Source organism: Pelodiscus sinensis, chromosome 3 (assembly GCF_052426305.1).
Source record: "Pelodiscus sinensis isolate ZL-2025 chromosome 3, ASM5242630v1, whole genome shotgun sequence".
Taxonomy (NCBI): Eukaryota; Metazoa; Chordata; order Testudines; family Trionychidae; genus Pelodiscus; species Pelodiscus sinensis.
The window spans coordinates 28,579,909-28,599,453 of record NC_143054.1 but is presented as its reverse complement, the minus strand read 5'-3'; the positions used below and the strand labels follow the sequence as shown (position 1 = coordinate 28,599,453).

Sequence of the window (19,545 nt, the reverse complement as noted above, 5' to 3'; positions counted from 1 at the left end):
GGGTGAGAAAGGGAAGGGGAAATTAAGAGCTCTGCTTTCACCATGTTGAAATTGAGTTGATGGCTAGATACCCATGATGCTTTTTACTTTGGACAGAAAAAGCCATGTCTGGAGTAGATGGGGTAGATCTGTACAGTACAGAGATAGTAGCTGAATTAATGTTTGTGTATAAAATTCCACGAGAAGGTGTAAAGGGAGAAGAAAAAGTGACCATGGACAGTCCTGTGAAATCCCCACAAAAAGTTGTAATGGGGCATAAGAAGAATCTGCTGAAGGAGCAATGAGTGGGAGAATGCAAACCGAGACAGTCATTGAAGCAGGGAACAATTTCAAGAATATGGTCAATAGTGTCAAATATGGCTGACAAGTCAAAGGAGGAAGAGGAGGGAGTACTGGTTCTGAGCTGCGACTACACAGATGTCATTAGAGACTGCTCTTAAGCACTCTGTTACATTTAAAAATTTGCTTCAGAATGCTCCTATCCTGAGAATCCCTGACTTTATGAAGAAATTTACAGTATACACTAAGTCTTCTGAAATTGGGCTTGGAGCAGTGCTGAGTCAGGAACCTGACAAAGAAACACCCAGTTTTATATAAGTCATAAACTGTTTCCCCAGGAAAAAGAACACCTTGCCATTAAGTGGGTAGTGGAAGCATTAAGATACTTAATTATGTTGGTCACAGACCATCATTCTTTAAATTGGCTAATTCAAATCAAAAGACAAGCATGTCAGAATCTTCAGATGGTACATGCCACTACAATCTTCCAACTTTCAGTACATTGCTCAAGAAGTCAGCATAAAAATGCTGTAGACAACTTCTCTTTAGGGCTAGTGTTCTTTACAGAATTCTACCATGTTCTAACATGGTTCTAAAGAATAAAGCTAGCTGACACTATGATGACTATGCCTTTATGATAAGCACAGACTAGGACAAATCATGCTCTTCATCAGATCAGCTATATGGGATTATAAACTGACGGCTGCTGATAATTAAAGGTTTTGGAAGAGTTTGGGGGAGTACCCTATGTGCAGTCTTGAATGCTGCCTGGATGAATGTAAAAAGGATCACTCTTCACAGAACTTGTAATTTAAACATTTTTTTCCCCCCTATGGAGAAAAAATTTCATGCGGCAAGACAACGGCAGCTCACTGAAAAAGGATGCAATGTTCTGTTTAGTCTACCTCATTTGTAATAATTATCCTGTTTCTTCTTCATTTAATCTGTTATCACGTCATTATGTCTTATTTGTGTTTCGCCTAACCCCATGGTAGGACCATGTCTTGATTTACGTTTGTAAAATATCATGCCTACTGGTAATACAATAGGCACTTTTTCCATTAGGCAGTAATTTTAAAGTCTATTCATCTGCCATCACTGGTACTCCCTTTTTTCATGAAGAGATCAGTATTCACCTTGAATTTTCTCCTCTATGACAGAAACAGTGATTATACTCTCTCTCTGGGCTTCTCTCCTTTTGTACAGTGTTGTACTAATTTCTTCTGAATTGTTCAGTCTTATCTAGTGCTGACTTTAGACTGTTTACTTAATCTTTCAGTTTGATCGCTTAAGTTAAGTTTCCCATCTGTTTGTGTTTCCTCTGCAGTCATTTCATTTAAGATTGAGGAAGCATTTGAGAGTTTCCTTCAGTGGGACAGAGCACCTTAAGAGCTCATTGGGTGCACTTGCAAAAACAGTAACAATAGGCCATGTGCTTTCATTTCTTTCCATGCTGTAATGAAAATCAGAGCATGCGCCACTTGATCACAATTTGTTCTCCTTTAAGTGGCAACACAAATGCACATATGATCCACTCTCCTCTGCCAGAGCACCCAGAAACTTGACATTACAATCTGTATGCCTTTGAAAAACTCAAAAGAGCACAAAAGAAGCCCCATCTCCTGGAATGAAAAGAAAGAAAACAGCCACGAACAAGTAAATTGAAAACTTAATTCATGAATGGAAGAAAATTCTAGATAAGGAGTTGAAGCATCCAGAACATGTATGCTTTATGAACATAAATCTTCAATGTGTAAAATTTGCTAATAAAAAGAGAACAGGGGTGCCTGTCACTTAACAGACGGAACATGTAGATTGTGTGGGCTTCTTCCCAAGGTACTTTAACCTGACTGCCATATGCATAGATTTTGGAGCACTAGCTTCTTCATGTGTGTTGACAATAAGAAAGAACCCCCATACGCATATGAACTGCAGAGATTTTGTGATGCTGTGTTTTAGATAGCACTCCATAAGAGAATTGGTTCTTGTGTCATTTTCAGTTTGGGGATTTCTATAGAGCTTATAATAAACCCAAAGACTGATAATGCAGAACCAATTTTATATCAATACTAACCAGTCCTAAACATACTTAGTTCAGTGTTTCCTTTCAATACACATTACTGTATTTCCTAACTATTTCTAAAATGCCCATCACCAGACATGTGAGTGACATAATGGTACTTTGCCAAGTCAGCTATATATGAATGGCAGCAAAATGATCATCGCACATTAGCATGGATGCATTTCGTTCACCATTTGTATGGAAAATGTTCTGGCATTTCATTGCCTTCTTGTTATAGCATTCATTTTAGTTAGAGCTATGCTAAGCACTTGGCATGCTGTGACATATCTATCTCAGCAGCTGCTGTCTGTTTTTCAAGACTTATTAGTTTAATCACAGCTCTCCAATTAATAACATTGTAATAAAAGCCTGATTTTCTGAAGTGCTGCACATATCTAGGTGAAATCAATGAGACTCTCAGGCACTAAATATTTGAAAAGTCAGGATACTTTCTGGCATCTCTAGTAAGGCAGAAGTGCTTTAGGTATAGAAGCCTATTGCTTTAAGTAACAGCTGAGTTAAAGAATATAAAAACTGTATTTAACACCACTAGTGTCATAAGGCAGAGAAGGCAAAAAAAACCAAAAACAAAAACAGTGGGCGAGTTAGTAGGTTATAGATTTTTGTAATACGCCATAAATCCAGTGATTCTGTTTAGTCCACAATTTTTAGTGTCCGACAGAGTTATGAATTTAAGCTCCCAACTCATCTTTGGAAGGATTCCTTTGAGGGTGAGGACTGAGAATTCAGTTGTAGAGTGATCGTTTTTTGATAAGTGTTCACCCATAGATGACAGAGTGTTTTTATCACTGTTCTGTGAAAGTGAACTTGAGAACATAGCGGTTTTTGTAAGTAAAATGAAAGAAATCCTATAACCTACTAACTCTCCTGCCCCACCCCAGCTATTAATTTTTCCACCTCAAAAAGCTTGTCTAAACAACAGAGATTTGTTCAGTTAAAAAAAAAAATACTACCTCTCCCACCTGACCTCGCTAATATCCATAACCAACAAAATTATAACACTACTACACACAAAACATGTGAAACTCATACAAAATGTTTTGACTCTGGCTTTTAGCACTACAAGGAGAAAGCCAGGAGACTAGAACTCCGACAATTGAGACAGCAGATTAGTTTTTAGAGTATTAAGATATTTGTGACCTATCTAGGTCAAAAGATGTTTTTACTGTTTGCTTCCAGCAAAGACAGGCTTATTTTGTAAGCATGAGGAAATCATGGGGTATTCTATGTTTTCTAATGGGGACAGATCACACAGGGTACGACTGCAAACCCCTGTATTCACATCGGTGAATTGATACTCACATGGAGTAGTCCCACTAAGCACAAGGGGACTGTATGTATGAGTAACTGATCACAAGTATCAGGTACGTGCCCCTAACCTGGTTCCAAATGACAAACTCTTAGGCTACATCTACACTGTAAGCTTCTTGCACAGGAGCATGTCCACAATGCCATGTGCTTTAGCGCAAGAGTTGTGCTTTTGCGCAAGAGCGTCCATGGCAGTGTGGACACTGTCTTGCGCAAGAAAGCTCTGATGGCCATTTTAGCCATAGGGGTTTCTTGCGCAAGAAACCCGCTGCCTGTCCACATTGCCTTCTTGCGCAAGAGGGCTTATTCCTCGTGGGGAGAGGAATAACTCGAGCAAGAAGCCCTATGTTCCGATGCTTTACTATAAATTTACTTGAGCAAGAACAGCCGTTCTTGTGCAAAAAGCCTGCAGTGCAGAGGTAGCCTCAAAGTAAGACACAGGGACTACACATACCACATTCACCTAACAGGATAATAACAGATGAACTAAGCATCAGTGCAACCTATGCCTCTTAGTTACCATGGCTGGCTGCAGAAAATGCTTTTAGGATCATTGTGACAACTAAATAAAATAACCTGGGCCTGCATTACTACCTAAACCATCTTTATTAAATTAAAGCATTAGTCTTACTTCATTAACTTTTGCTTTTTGGCAGAGTCCTTGAAGCTTCTGAATTCCTCCCCTGCTTTAATTTCAAAGAATTGGGGTTTCAGTGTTGTTTGCTGATCCTCCTTGAACCTTTCCTGCCGTTTTACTTTTTCCTCTTGGCGTAGAAGTTTGCGCTGTTTCCTGACCTCTTCAACCCAGCCTTTTTCATCATCTGAAGTCTCAGAACTTTCTGCATCACTTGGTTTTCCTTCTGGTTCTTCCTCCTCTTCCTGCAGACAAGAATAGTTACTCTAAGGAACCATTAACTGCTTTTTTAAAAACTATTTGCCCAATTAGAGTACGTGACAATCTCTACATACATCCAATTTGAAGAGGACTAGAATTCCAACAAATACAGCATGCAGAACAGACTCAAATTACATTCACAGACACACTGTGATACAACAAAAATTAATATATTTAGATATTAATATTAAGATCTGTATATAAATCTTAATCACACTCATTTATAGACTGATTAATAATTTTCCATTGTTATCTTGTCCTTTCTAAGATCATATAAATGAAAAGCCTGAATTACTGTAATAAAAAACAGAGAACTCTAAGTAATCATAATCTAAAAAGAGAAAGTTTTACCTGCTCTTGTGCTTCTTGCTGTTCTAAAATCTTTAGTTTCTTCTTTCTTTTTTCACTTATTTTAGAAACAAGTGGATTAAGCAGCCTAAATTCTTCACTCTTCTCATCTACCTGGAAATCTGGGTTCTCAAACATGACTTTGAACCGGTCATCAGTGAGAATGTTAGGCAGATTCTAGAAAAGAGAAGAAAACCAAGAGTTGGTTACAAAATTTTGAAACCTATGCTGGTACAATGATTTAAAAAGTAAAGCTCATTCAATTACTACTGAGGTTTTATTAAGCAGGAAAACACTACTGGTTATAAAGTACTGATTGCTGGTTATAAAGTACTGATTGCTTGGTGTTCCTAGACCAGAGGTTCTCAATCTGTGGTTCATGAGCTCCATTCAGGTGGTCTGTGCATAGTTCCTTCTGAGGTGCATGCCTGGGCGGCTGCACACACTACACCACTAGCTACATGCCTGGATCCTGGAGAAGATGCACAAGCAAAGTGAGGTGGTGGCCTTGGGGGTATAGTGAGGAGGTGGGAGGCAGTGGTAAGAAGATGAGGTAGGGAAATTTGAGACATGCAGGGCTAAAATGGCCAATCAGGCAATTCTCCCCAGCTCCAGGGCTGAAGCTGACGGGGAAAGAAAGGCCCCCCCTTCCCAGCCTCAGCTTTGCAGCTGTTACACTAGAGCAAACCCCTGCTTCCCAGCCACAACTCAGGGGCTGCCTCAGCAGGGGAGAGAGGAAGAACCCACACTCCAGCGTGGTGGCTATCGCAGCAGGGGAGACTCTCCCCCCCTTTAATTCCCCGCCCCAGTTCAGCAGCTGCCTGGGTAGGGGAGGGAAAGCCCCCTTCTTCCTAGACCCAGCTTACTTGTGCTTTACAATAGTTAACAAATGGTACAAACATTTGGAAAAATCATTGAGTGGTCCCCCTCACCAATTTTTAAGTGGTCCACGAAAAGAAAGTTTGAGAACTACTGTTCTAGTCCATTTACATCAAGAGCTATTCCATTTGTCTATAATATGCTTTACCATTTTCATATACATCACATAAAAACTATTCCAATACATCTGTAAACAAAATATGTTCTGCTACTCAAACTACAGGAATCTACTTTCCAACATTTTATATTTCAAGGTTAGTGCCATTACATGTCATTATGCACTACTACTGTTGAGATGACATAATAGTTGAAATATACTTTTAAAAAAAATAATTAAAGGACAGCTGTTTAGTACGGAATCAAGATATCTTCTTTTCTAGATCTAAGTATCTCCTGCTTTGCCCTAATGAAACAGCTGACAAAAAAAAAGCTCTGATGAAACCAACTCTTGTATCAACAATGCATTGTTGAATGTACATTAACTTGGACAAGTCTCAGCAGCTCTCAATTAATCAGCCATGTTTACAGGTTGAGAAAACTGCTTGACCTGGATGGTTCCTTCACATAAACTATGCCACAGAGATGCATTTCCATTCACAATTCATAAGACTATTTTAGTAATACCTTTTTGCTTTGTTTTGTTAAAGGGCTCTATGCATCCTGCATACTCTCTTTTTTCCCCTCCTGCCACCAACCTAAAATACAGCAGGGGAAGAGGCAATTGTGTCTGTTGTATTAAAGAGCCTGATCCTGCAACACTGGAGCCAATGATAGTTTTGCCACGGAATTTACTTGATTTAGGATTAGGAATAAATAATTTATAAACCTCAACAAATAGGCTTCATATTAAAGATTTCCTCAAGAGGTTTCTCTTTAAATAAAAAAAACACCCTTTTGTCTGATACAGCAGCAAAATTACTACCACAAGGGCTCTCTCTAGTCCAACAATTTGTTTTCACAGCTGCTTAGAAAGGAAAAAACATAAAAGGGTTTAAGGTTTAAGTTATAAATGCTCAGTGTCTACAAATGTCTGGCTAATGATTTAATCTAAAAATAAACAGCAAAACAACAAAAAAATAAATCACCTGTCTTTGGCAACATTTTTAACACAGTTTCACAGAACTATTCAGAACTTGCATTTTTATATGGTGTTTTGTTTGTACTTTAATGCACACTGTATAACATGTGTCTCTAAACAAATATACTAAATGAAGGCTGAAACTTTTGATAGAGGCACAGAAAGTTTCATTTGAAAACTCAACCACTGCGTACCTTTTCATCCCTTTATCTCTTCCTACCATTCCACTGATGAGCCAGGAACTCTCACCAGACCAGACACTATATGAAGCTTATGTCTGCTCTGCTGACTATATAAATTCCAATGCTATTTTGTTGTAGGAAATAACTCAGTCTCCCTTTTCATCTATATAGAGTAGTGTTCCTTAAACTCTTTAAGACCGAGGAACACCATTTTTTTTTGAAATGAGGAATACCAAGGTTTTTTGTTGAGCCAAAAAAAAAGGGGAGGGGGGCGGGGGAAAGTTATTAAGAAAAAAAACATCACCTGCCCCTTTAAGGGTGGCCATTTTGAACTCTGTTCTCTGCAGCACAGCGGTGTGCCACAGAACACAGTTTAAGGAACACTGATAGGGTATGTCTACACTACCACCCTAATTCGAACTAGGGTGGCTAATGTAGGCAACCGGAGATGCAAATGAAGCCCGGGATTTGAATTTCCCGGCCTTCATTTGCATGTTGCCGGGCGCCGCCATTTTTAAATGGCCGCTAGTTCGGACTCCGTGCCCGCGGCTACACATGGACGAACTAGGTAGCTCGGATTAGGCTTCCTATTCCGAACTACCGTTACTTCTCGTGGAACGAGGTGTACCAGTAGTTTGGAATAGGAAGCCTAATCCGAACTACCTAGTTCGTGCCGCGTGTAGTCACGGGCACGGAGTCCGAACTAGCGGACATTTAAAAATGGCGGCGCCCGGCAACATGCAAATGAAGCCCGGGAAATTCAAATCCCGGGCTTCATTTGCATCTCTGGTTGCCTACATTAGCCACCCTAGTTCGAACTAGGGTGGTAGTATAGACATACCCATATAGAGTAAAGGGAGTAGTCTCTACAGCATACTAGGAAGATGTCAGGGCAAATTTTATATGGCTCATATTGGAAAGTCTTAGAATTGTGCTCCACAGCTCTGCCACTGATTTGCAAACTGCTATTTTTCTCTCCTACTCAATAAGAAACATTTATTTAAACCTGTCTGCATTTAACATCTAAAAAGGTTGTATTAGAGCTACTGTTGCAGCAGAGTGAACAGGTTTTGACTACTTTATGAAGTGAAATGAAGAGCAAAGTGTAAAAAAAAAAAATACGCAGTTAGTTCTTTGGGCCAAGCACTATCTCTTCCTATATATCTGGACAATGACTAGTACAATGTAGGCTGGGGTGGGCAAAAAGGCCTTAGCAAGCTGGACTCAGCCCTGCCATTCCCTCACTCTTAGCCCAATTAGAGTCTGGGGCAGGGGAGCGTGCGAAGTTTCCTCCGCTCTGTCCCCATCCTGCAAGCAGTGTGCGGCGCTTGGAAGTGCCACGTGCTCCTGGCAGGGCTGGAGGACACTTTGCACGCTCCCCCATCCCTACACCAATCAGGGCCTGGGGGAACGCGCAAAGTTTTTTCCACTCTGGCCCCATCCTGTGAGGAGCACACAGCACTTCTAAGTGCCGAGCGCTCCTAGCAGGGTGGGAAAAGACTTTGCACGCTCCCCCGCCCCCAGACCCTGATTGGCCTAGGGGCGAGGAAGCATGCAAAGCCTCCTCCAGCCCTGTCAGGAGTGGCTGGCGCTTCCAAGTCTCCTCCCAGCCAGGGGCATGGGCACCTAGCGGGAAAGGGGGGGCGGGCGAAGGCTTTTCCCACCCCCAGACCAATCGTGGTCTGGGGGTGGGGAACCCGGAAGTATCCTGCCCCTTCAGCTTGAGGCCCTGCCCCTTCCGGTGTGGTCCGGGGCCACTTCAAAAATTTTTGGAGCAGCAAAAAATTATTGCCTATCCCTTTTGTAGGCACTACTATGCTCTAAGTAAGTAAATAAATAAAAAGGTTTATTTTTGGATACATTTCTGATCAGAGAGTTTTTGGACTCTCTCTCTCCCACTTCAGCTCCACAGCAAATGCTTAATCACTACTAGCTTGCTATGTAATTGGCCAGATGTTATTTTACTGTACTCATGATTCTTCAGCACTGATGAATTCCACTGTAAAGTCACTTAGAGGTGTAGTGTACAATCACATGCAAAATCCTTATAATCTAAAAAGCAAATGCATACTGACCTACAAATCTGCCTAACCATTTGTAATAACGAATACAATGAACTATTTATTATTCTGGTGATTCTGTAAAGTTCGGGTCACCTTCTACATAAAATCTTACCTTTTGTTTCTTTTTTCTGGGAAGTTGCTGTTCCTCTTCCTCTTCAATTAACTTGAGTGCCAACTCTTTATTAACTTTTGGAAGTTTCTAATGAAGAAAAGGAAATGTAGAATTCAACAGTATATTATTTTTTCATGCTTAAGAAATTTTGGCCATTTGTGAAATGCATTTCACAATCATGCATTTTGTTCCAAGGACAAAAATAATCACATCTACTTTTTTCCCCAAAATTAAAAAAGTTCAACACAAATTCGATAAAAACTGGGTTTTAGACACTGAATATAGTTACAGACATTATAATAAAAAATGTTTAATCAGACTAATGATTTCCTAAGATCTAAATGTAGAAACAACCATGGGTCTTTTCCCTATCAAGTTAATAAGAAAGGCCAAGGATCCCAAAACAATACATTGTCCTTTGGCTTTCACATGCTAGCTGCTGACTATGACGCCATGTCAGTTTCAGAAGAGGACATTCATCTACATAACAGAGCAAAAGCAATGTTAACAAGACATCTAGAAAGCTGCAGAAGCTCTACTGTCTTTTTGATTACTGATTCAAAGGAATTGGTAGAGTAGTATCAAGATGCTGAAGCATCTTTGGCATTGGAAGGGATATATCAGGACAGCGAGGTAGGAAAAAAATCGTGGGTTTTTTTTAATCTCTATTTAACTTAACTTTTTCAACTTGCACACAGAGCACATTTTATCTGGAAATCCTTGATAAACACACATGGAAGCCAATGATACCATTTTCACAGTCACTTTTCAGAGCAGAACTGCATTTTAAGGAATCGAGTCATTCGATAAATCTCCAGTTTTACATATAGAAGTTGAAAGCTTCTTTAGGTCTTGAGTATCAGGGGAGTAGCCATGTTAGTCTGGATCTGCAAAAGCGACAAGGAGTCCTGTAGCACCTTATAGACTAACAGATGTATTGGAGCATAAGCTTTTGTGCGTGCATCTGACAAAGTGGGTCTTTGCCCACGAAAGCTTATGCTCCAATACATCTGTTAGTCTACAAGGTGCCACAGGACTCCTTGTCGCTTTTTTAGGTCTTGAGTAGTCTGTGGAAATTTTGAAGTATGATAAGACTAAAGTGTCCTTTTGCTTCTACTGTTTCATCTCAATTTCAAACTGGAATCCTTATACAAGTGAATGCCACAGTTCAATATTAAAAAAAGGTAAATAGATTGAGGCTGCAATTTGATTTCAGACTTCTGGCAACATCAACACACTCATGTATGACCAGAAACACCATAAACTTTCAATTCAATTACAGCTCTGTGGTGTAGTTATTTTACATTATTCCACATGAAAATTTGTCTCTAAAAATGTAATCACTGTGAATAGGATTCTACCTTTAGTTGAACTCTTTGTGCACGTGTTTCTTCTATCTTCTGTCTAATTTTCTCTTTTCTATATTCCTCATAGGCAAATGGGTTGACCATCATTTTCACCTTTTAAACACAAACAGAAAACATTAAAGAAAGGAAACAAGTAATGCAGGAGTAAATATATAAATTAATACACATACTGTATAAATAGTACCAAAAAGTACCAAAACATGGATCAGACTTAATAAAATAACTTTATTTACCTTATGATACAGTCGTATGTCCATGAAAAAACCATGCATATATGCTCGGAGCAGTGGGGATCCAATGAGATGGGCAAGGCCTGCGGAAAACAAAATAAAACAAAAATAACCCCAACAAAAAAATCAGTATGTTTTCAGAGGACTTCAAAGGAATGCAGGATATAGGAAGCTCTCCCAACTAAACTGACTGAACACTTGATTAAAGGAAAACAGAAGTATTTCTGTGAAAGTATCAAGCTCACCAATATTCACATCCATTCTATTGTGTCTAAGTAGTGCCACAAACTATTATGTTAAGTTACCAAAGAACTTGAGCAGACCGACAAAAATGTCTTTTCTTGTTGATGTAATAAATATTTATTTAAAAAAATGTCCATTAGTCCACAGTTTAAGGACAGTTTACCAGGAAACATTATTTGTGAAGCGAGAGCTTTCTGAATGTATGTACGTGTTGGATTTAAACATCTGAATTACAGTTTTTGGTGTGGCATACTGATGGTTTAATTAAGAGTTTTTGCCTTGGGTCACTACCTTTGAAGAATAGGTATGTTAAAAGATATAAATACAGCACCACACCAGTTCATAAAACTGTCACCCTAGGCCCTAACCTAAATAAAGAATAAAAATTTCCAAATGGAAGAAGAAAGTGAGAGCATTTATCTTCAGACAACTCTATGCAGTTGAGATAAAAGGAGAAGTTTTCTTTAAAGCAAACATTACCTATAGATTCAATAGTTTCAGAAATTAATAAATCTTGGCTAAAAAACAATTCCAGAAATAATCAGTGTAAATCTCTTTTCTCTCATCTAATAATCATAGGGATGGAAAAGACCTCAGAAGTCCACTGAGTCCAACCCCTCCTAAAAGTAGGACCAATCCCAACTATATCATAGGGCTGTTAGATATTGTTTTATTTAATAATCGTGTAACTGCATCAAATCTTAGTGGTTACACGATTATTTGATAGTCCCCAGAGGTGGGGTTGGGCAGCTAGTGCAGTGCGCTCCAGACCCCAGTCTAAAGGAGTCCCTGCGCCACTCTGTGCTAAGGATGTTAAGAGGCAGGTAATTCACGATTAGTTGATAAGAGAAGGCTAGCTCAGACCTGGCTTGCACCAGGTCCAGGAGCTATCCCTGCTGAAGCTCTGCAGTTTAAATGTAGCAAGAGCCCAGCGCGGAGGCAGCAAGGCAGGGGGGAACAATACTGGAGAGAGAGTGCTGGGGGGAACCATTTGTAAGAGGATTCCTTTATCTACGTACTTATGGCCTCATCACTGCAGTATCTGAGCATCTCATAAGTTTTTAAAAGTAGAAACAACTTTTCCTCTGTTTCTCATTTTTGCAAAAGAACCTCAAAGCACTTCCTCCGACATGCACTGTATATCAACCTTCTCCTCATGGCAAGAGACAAGCTGTGAGCAAAGGTTCTCACTGAATTGACAACGATTACCACAAAGTAGGGCAATCAAGATAGGCATGCTAGCAACAGTGGCTAGGATTGTGAAGACCTACTTTGAATAATTTTCTAACAGTCCCTTCATTACTATACAGCACATACACACTCAAACTGCAGACCTGCATACATACAGTAGTACTGCGAGTGCATTAAAACTGAACAAGGAAAAAAGGACAAGAAACAGAAAAAATAAATAAAAAGTCTCTTGAATTTTACCTAAATTTTCAAGATCTTTTCTGGTAACAAATTTGTAATCATCATAAACTGTGCTCTCTGGATTCTCTTCCAGTTCTTCTGTCAAGTTGTCCAAGAATGAGCACCATTTCGGGGCAGGACCTAAAACCTGTGGATATGTTAATAAGATTTCTGAATTTATATACACACATCCAAAGATAATGCATATCCAACTCCTCACATCTTCTACTCTTCTACAATGTGGAAATAAGTTTCACTAAAGCCAAATAGGCTTAAACAACATCTTGAGAGCACAGTTAAACTTACAGCTTGTACAGGTTAAACCTCTCTAGTACAGTACTCTCTGGTCTGGCAACATCTATAGTCCAGAATGATTTAGTTAGCCAGATGTCCACTTATCACGGGTGTGGCCAAGTTTCCTGTGGTCCCATAAAGTTTATTTACAGCCACCAGTCCTGGCTCTCAGTGTTCTGTGCTGTTATTTAGCTTTAATTTACTTCTAAATGTCTTCTAAGAGTCCAATAAGCTGTACAAGTGTTGGCAATGCTGCTAGACAATATTGACTTCCTGTGGTCTGGCAAATTCTCTGGTTCAGTACTGGTTAGGTCACGAGGGTGCCAGACTAGAGAGGTTCAACCTGTATTACAGAAGTACCTTTGTATACTACTGTTTGACAGCACTAATGTTAGAATTTGGATAATTTAATCTAGATCAAAAATTTAGAGGCTTCTAGTTTAACCACTTCAAAATGTGACAAATTGAGCTGATTTTATATTAAAAGCCAAACATGATGGATACAGATTTCAATTTAACTAATGATGCTAGAAATCAAACAAATCTTTTACATTCAACTGGACCTTGAATTAGTATTACTAGCTCACTGAGCAATAATGCAAAATCCTATTTTGTCCTATTCATTTAATTAAAATGCTTGTGTGCAATTTACACACTTTCATTAAAAAAACCCCCACTACTCTGAGCTGATATTTGGAAATATTAAAGAATAAATAATGTTAAGACTTGCAAAAATCCTACATAAAGGATACAAGTATATAATTTTCATCTTGTGTGAGATTTGAACTCAATTAGTCTAGGTTATTAACATATTTTCAATTCATGCTTCCTCATCCCAAAAAGAGTAATTTTTTTTTTTAACACCCCTCACTTTTTCCAATGCTGATCTGAATCCTGATTATACAATGACAACCACTGTGCTGAGCCTATTGTTTTAATAGGTGTGCTAGGTCTATGGAAAAAGATTAACACGAAAGTCTTCTCTCCAGAGGGCAACATGAAGAATCAATGGGAAGCTTGGGGTATAAAGGAGGTCACTAACTTCAGCAGAATGGAACTTTTAATAATCCACTTTCTTTTTTGTTCCATCATTATATATATTTGAAATGGAAAAATGTCACAATAGACATGGAAATGGATGCTGTTCAAAAGGATTTTTTGGCTACATTTGATAATGAGATGCATATTATTTGTTCTTAATGAAGAGAAGACTGTTAGACCAATAAGCATCTCCCAAAAGCTCTGATGAGAAGACATTCCACTCAAATTTGGAAAATTTCACAACCCCCCCATCCTTAAAATGCATTTTCTTCAGATAATAACTACGGTTGTCTTAAAATACTAGTAGCACATTCCATAAGGGAAGGTTACTCACCTGTACAGAAGCTGCAGTTCTTTGAGATGGTTATCCCTGTGGGTGCTCCACCTTAGGTGCACCAGATCTCCCACACTGGCACCCCATGAGTGCAACTGACCACAGGCACTGATATCACACATCTCCGATCAGAGGCGCAGTGGCGCTGGTGTACCTAAGGTGGAATACCCATGGGGACACTCCTCAAAGAAGAACATTCAAATGTATTCCATAAAGTTTAACCCACCAATGCAATATTCTCTTCTGTAAGAAAAATATTTGGCAGATTTAGCAGGGTTCCTCATTTTGTTTAATCGGCTCTATTAACTGGCTTTATAAATATCCTCTGCTATTTAGAAATTTGCAGCACTATCTTTTAAAACCAGGAGAAATAATAATAACTGTGATCCAAGTAGGCCACCACAACAAACAACACAGCTAGAGATAACCATACCATTCATTTTACCCAGATTAGATTGTCCCTTGGAAAATAACAGTTGTTTCTGACAACAGAAACAGGTGTCCATGTAATCAATAAAGTTGGAAAAACAAATCTCCATGGCTGTCTGAACAGCAATAGCCACTTGACTAAATCTGTGTAACTCAGCAAAATCTCTTACAGTCAATCCAGTCAGGCACTTTTTCCTCCTTTTAGATCTTAAATGTCTCCAATTATATTTCCTGTTTTTCCTTGCTTCAAAGCAAAACGAAAAACTTTTAATAAAACTAGATTTCAGTCAACTGAATACTAGCGTTCCAGCCTTTCATGCTAATTCAACTGGTCACTACTAAATGTTGTGTCATTACCATAGCTAAAAGAAAGGACTTTTCCTAGTCACATGTTTGCAGTTATTTATATTCTTGTTTTGGACATAATTCTATTCGCTTTTTTACCTACTTCATTGCTCAGCTAGCTATTCTTACTTTTTGAAAGTGTATTGCATAAAAATGAAGAAGTGAAGTGTTTTCAGTTATTATTTTATAATAAAGTATAATAAAGTCTGTCTTCTGAAGAGTCTTTGAAATAAGTGGAGTTCTTGACTCGTGTATTTTAATCCCCTAGAAAACTAGCCCTTCACAACATTTTGCTGGAATACAGGTAGTCCCCGGGTTACGTACAAGATAGGGACTGTAGGTTTGTTCTTAAGTTGAATCTGTATGTAAGTCGGAACTGGCGTCCAGATTCAGCTGCTGCTGAAACTGACCGCCAGTTCTGACTTACATACAGAATCAACTTAAGAAACCCAGGCGTCCCCAAGTCAGCTGCTGCTGAAACTGATCAGCAGCTGATTCCAGGAAGCCCGGGGCAGAGCAACTCTGCCTCCGGCTTCCTGTAGTCAGCACTGGTCAGTTTCAGCAGAAGCTGACTTGGGGACGCCTGGGGCAGAGCAGCTGGGGTGCTGCTGGGTTGCTCCAGTAGCGCCGCTCTGGGCACTACTGGACCAACCCAGCAGCACCCCATCTGCTCTGCCCCAGGCTTCCTGATTCAGCCGCTGCTGAAACTGACCAGCAGCGGCTGAATCAGGACCTGGGGCAGAGCAGCTGGGGTGCTGCCGGGTTGGTCCAGTAGTGCCCAGAGCGGCGCTGCAGGACCAATCGGCAGCGCCCCAGCTGCTCTGCCCCAGGGTCCAAAACAAAAGCCTGGTCTGCTGGAGGGGAGGGGGCACACTAGCTGCGCCCCCCCCCCCCCCCAGCAGACCAGGGACACGGGGAGCAGAGCCGCAGCGGCAGCAAAGCCTCAGAGGCGCGGGACCCCGCCGCGGCTGCCGCTTCAGTCCCGGTGCCTGTGGTCTGCTGGGGACGGTCCCCAGCAGACCACAGGCACCGGGACTGAAGCGGCAGCCGCGGCGGTTCCCCGCGCTTCTGAGGCTTTGCTGTGGCAAAGCCTCAGAAGCGCGGGAACCCGCCCGGTGCCCCTGGTCTGCTGGAGACGGTCTCCAGCAGACCAGGGACACCGGAGTAGCTTACGAACGGGGCTCTCTCGCCCTGGAGCTCGCAGGTAGCAATCCGCCACCTCGACCTCCGGGGCGAGAAAGCCCCGTTTGTAAGTGCGGATCCGACATAAGTCGGATCCGCGTAAGTCGGGGACTGCCTGTATTGCTTGATCATATATGAAGTTCCTGCTTGTCACTTGGACAGCTTTTTTCAAAATAGATACCATACATTACTACCAAATCATAGCCTCAGATTACGTCCAACATAAAAGCACAGGTTATTTTAGATGTCTGACTGTCCAGTTCCCTATTACCAATGCCACATCTAGGGGAACAGACACTCCTTCCCCACCTGGGGATCAGACTCTGCTCCATGAAAGGTGACACTTCAGTGGGAGACCTAGACTAAGTGGTTAAGATGCACGTAAACCAACACAGATAAAAACACAAGTTACACAATGCTACTAAATCCAAATGGAGAAAAATGCATTGAAATTGTCAAATTTTCAATAGGGTGCATTTGTTAAAAAGCTTTTGTATGTCTAAATGGGCACATAATTACAGTTGCACACGCCCGATGTTTCAATAGCGTTGCTTAATTGAAGAGAGACTACAGCAAGCCTAAATGACAGAGGAGAAACAAATGGGTGACCCCCAGGATATGGGTGGAGATTTACATGTGCAATTTCATTTTCATCATAATTAGTTCTCTAATTGCACAATGAAGTTTAGTCAATACACTTGCATGAACAATTAATTATGACTCATGTAAAACATACTATTTTTAATTATTTCTTCTCTGTTTCCTAAAATTAGAGGTATTGATCTGAACAATCATATGCACTGAAAAGGCAAGAGAAGGAAGAAGGAATTTTTACCTTATTTACAGTCAATAACAAAGAACAGAATGTTGTGTACCAGAATTTAAACAGGGAGGTAACATCTTGCTATCATGACCCTGGGGCAGTAGAAGACACAGGTAAAAAGACTGGCTGATTCTGATGTGAAGCAATGTACTATGGGATCTCAAAGGGAAGAATGAAACATTAATACAAAATACAAACCATACAAACTTTTTTCTACACTAATTTAATTCTGAAATGAACTTAACTAACTTTCAAAGTGAATTATCCAATTTGCACTAATGAGTTAATTTAGAAGAACTGCACTGTGTGGACACAGTCCACTTTAATTTGAAAAAATGGCAGCCTGAAATAAAACCAATATGAAGACAAACATTTAAATGCTTCCAAGTTATAGCCTTGACACATTGCTTTCTATTTCTTTTCAAGTTTTTAAGGCTGCAAATTCATGGCTTGGGTATGACTTCAAGCCTGAGAACAGCTTTTGTTCACTGCCTTGTTTAGCTGGAGTCTTAATGAAGGACAAAACAATCTTCTACTCATTTAGTGCAATGAACCCAAACAGGTGGTCAAGATATGCCTGCTTCCAGATACAGTCAACGATCAGAAGAACTAGTCTTTTAGTCATTTTCCAGCAAATATTGTTTTTCAATGGTCTCATAATAATCTACATAAATCAATCTTTCCTTATCTATTGTATAAATTATCAAAATCAGCCATTTCAATAAAGAGTAACTCTGCAATCACATCATGACTGACTGCAGGACCATGGCACATCTGTGGTTCTAAATTCTCTGTCCTGCTACTCTATCTTTTTTGCACTGCTGAATCAGGCTGCTCTTTTGTTTTTACAAAAATCCAATAAAGAGTGGCATGTATGCTTCCATACTTCACTTACATTTACAATACAGAAGGAACCAGAGGTCCCAGGGTGAGATATCTCCAACACAGACACAAAAGAAACAGTCCCTCCCCAAAAGAGCCTGCAATCTTAGAATCATGTGGCTTTGTTAGCATATATCTGACTGCATCTCAATATATAGCCCAGATCCAACACTGGTTACATTCAAGCTCACCATTTTGCAAAATCACATGTAATAAAAATCAGTTAAAATATGGATGTATTATGAAAATATATGAAGACTTCATCTTGCTGTTCTATTGAATACACAATATACTGATATTTAATTTTCTAAATTGACACTACAACACTTACTCCTGAATATAGCCCATATTTCATTTTGAAGGAAGTAGCCCATCTAAATGCAGACTACACCAAACAGCTCAGGTTGCTTAGTTAAGCAGGACAGTGCTCCTTATAAAATACATTACACTACAGCCACTATTATTTTATGCTCAAATGTTTACATTAATAGTAACAATTATTGAATATTATAATATCAAAAGTCCTTCAGACTAAATTCTGGGCAATTAGCAAATTTTACAGTAATAATTGTAAGGAAAAAGCAAATATCTTCCATCATCCAGTGAGTTAGAAGGGACCAGTAACTTATCATCTTGTTTCTTAGTAAGCTAAATTAGTCCAGGTAAAACTTCCTTTATGACGGGGGTGGGAAAATTCCAACCTATGTGTTGGATCCGGTCCACAGGGTTAGTCCCTGGTAGTCCCCCACCTCCATGTTTACCTGTGCCTCTGCAGGTATTGGAGGATCATAGCTCTAGCTACCCGCCAATCACCGTGAATGGCGATTCATGGCCAGACGGAGCTGCGATCTTCCGATACCTGCAAACATGGAGGTGGGGGCCCGCCAGGACTAACCCTGCAGGCTGCGGGGGATTTTATTGCCACCCCTGCTTTATGAGCTAGATCATGTCCATTAATTGTTAGCTCTGATAATAATAAAGAGCAAGAAACTGCACTTTCTCTTCATTAACCCTCTGTTGTGTAGCTCCAGTTTTCATCTTTGCTCTGTGTAAGAGTCCTTAACTGCAGTGTTCTGTTCCCCAGCAGAGTTCACATTTCAAATCATGCCGAAATTTTCATTGCAGAGCACTCTCCTACGTTTCAAATGTTAAGTAACATGCACAGAATTTTTTTAATTGAATTGCAAACTCCCTCCTTTGACAGCAGGGAAGGGCCTAAAAGACAAGAGAAGTAAATTCTCCGTCACTTACACTGAATGTTTCCTTTTCCACCATACATGCAGATACCGTGTGAGGTTTTTTTTTTTGTGCTTCTAGAGGGGTGAAGTACAGTGTGAAGAGTGATATGGCCCCAAATATAACTTCAGTAGTCTAGGAGGACAGCTTGTCCCTTGCTGCCTAGAGGTAGCAGTATTATTCAGAATCTGGCAGGGCTTCATGCTGTGACCTAACTCCTAGTCTCTTCTTGGACACCAACCCCACTGCATGCCCAATGTGCTACAGCTTGTATGTGGAGCGCTAACTGGGCTATTATAGAGAAGAAAGTTCCTAGGACAGTCTCCATTGTAAAGCCAATTGATTCTGTGGGTCTGACTTAGTTTAATATCTTTTACACAGATGTGGTTAGTTTGTTTGCAAAGCAGTCAGTAATATAGGGGTCTCTATTCTTGGGTTCTCATTGTAAAAATAAAAAATAATTCCTGTTTTTTTTCCTTTCTATAAGGAGGCAGAAGATTTG

At 40.0% G+C, this 19,545-nt stretch overlaps 1 protein-coding gene across 1 annotated transcript in view; it reads right to left on the bottom strand.

Annotated features, from left to right (window-relative positions):
* The window catches only part of NOL10 (nucleolar protein 10), a 94,327-nt gene that overhangs the window by 13,385 nt on the left and 61,397 nt on the right, over window positions 1-19,545 (bottom strand). Inside the window, exons 14-19 of the mRNA XM_075923499.2 lie at window positions 12,499-12,625; window positions 10,828-10,907; window positions 10,589-10,687; window positions 9,228-9,314; window positions 4,917-5,090; window positions 4,302-4,549 (exon numbers count right to left, since the gene is read on the bottom strand). Of these exons, the coding sequence (XP_075779614.1) occupies window positions 4,302-4,549; window positions 4,917-5,090; window positions 9,228-9,314; window positions 10,589-10,687; window positions 10,828-10,907; window positions 12,499-12,625 (815 nt within the window). The remainder of the gene's footprint in view (window positions 1-4,301; window positions 4,550-4,916; window positions 5,091-9,227; window positions 9,315-10,588; window positions 10,688-10,827; window positions 10,908-12,498; window positions 12,626-19,545) is intronic.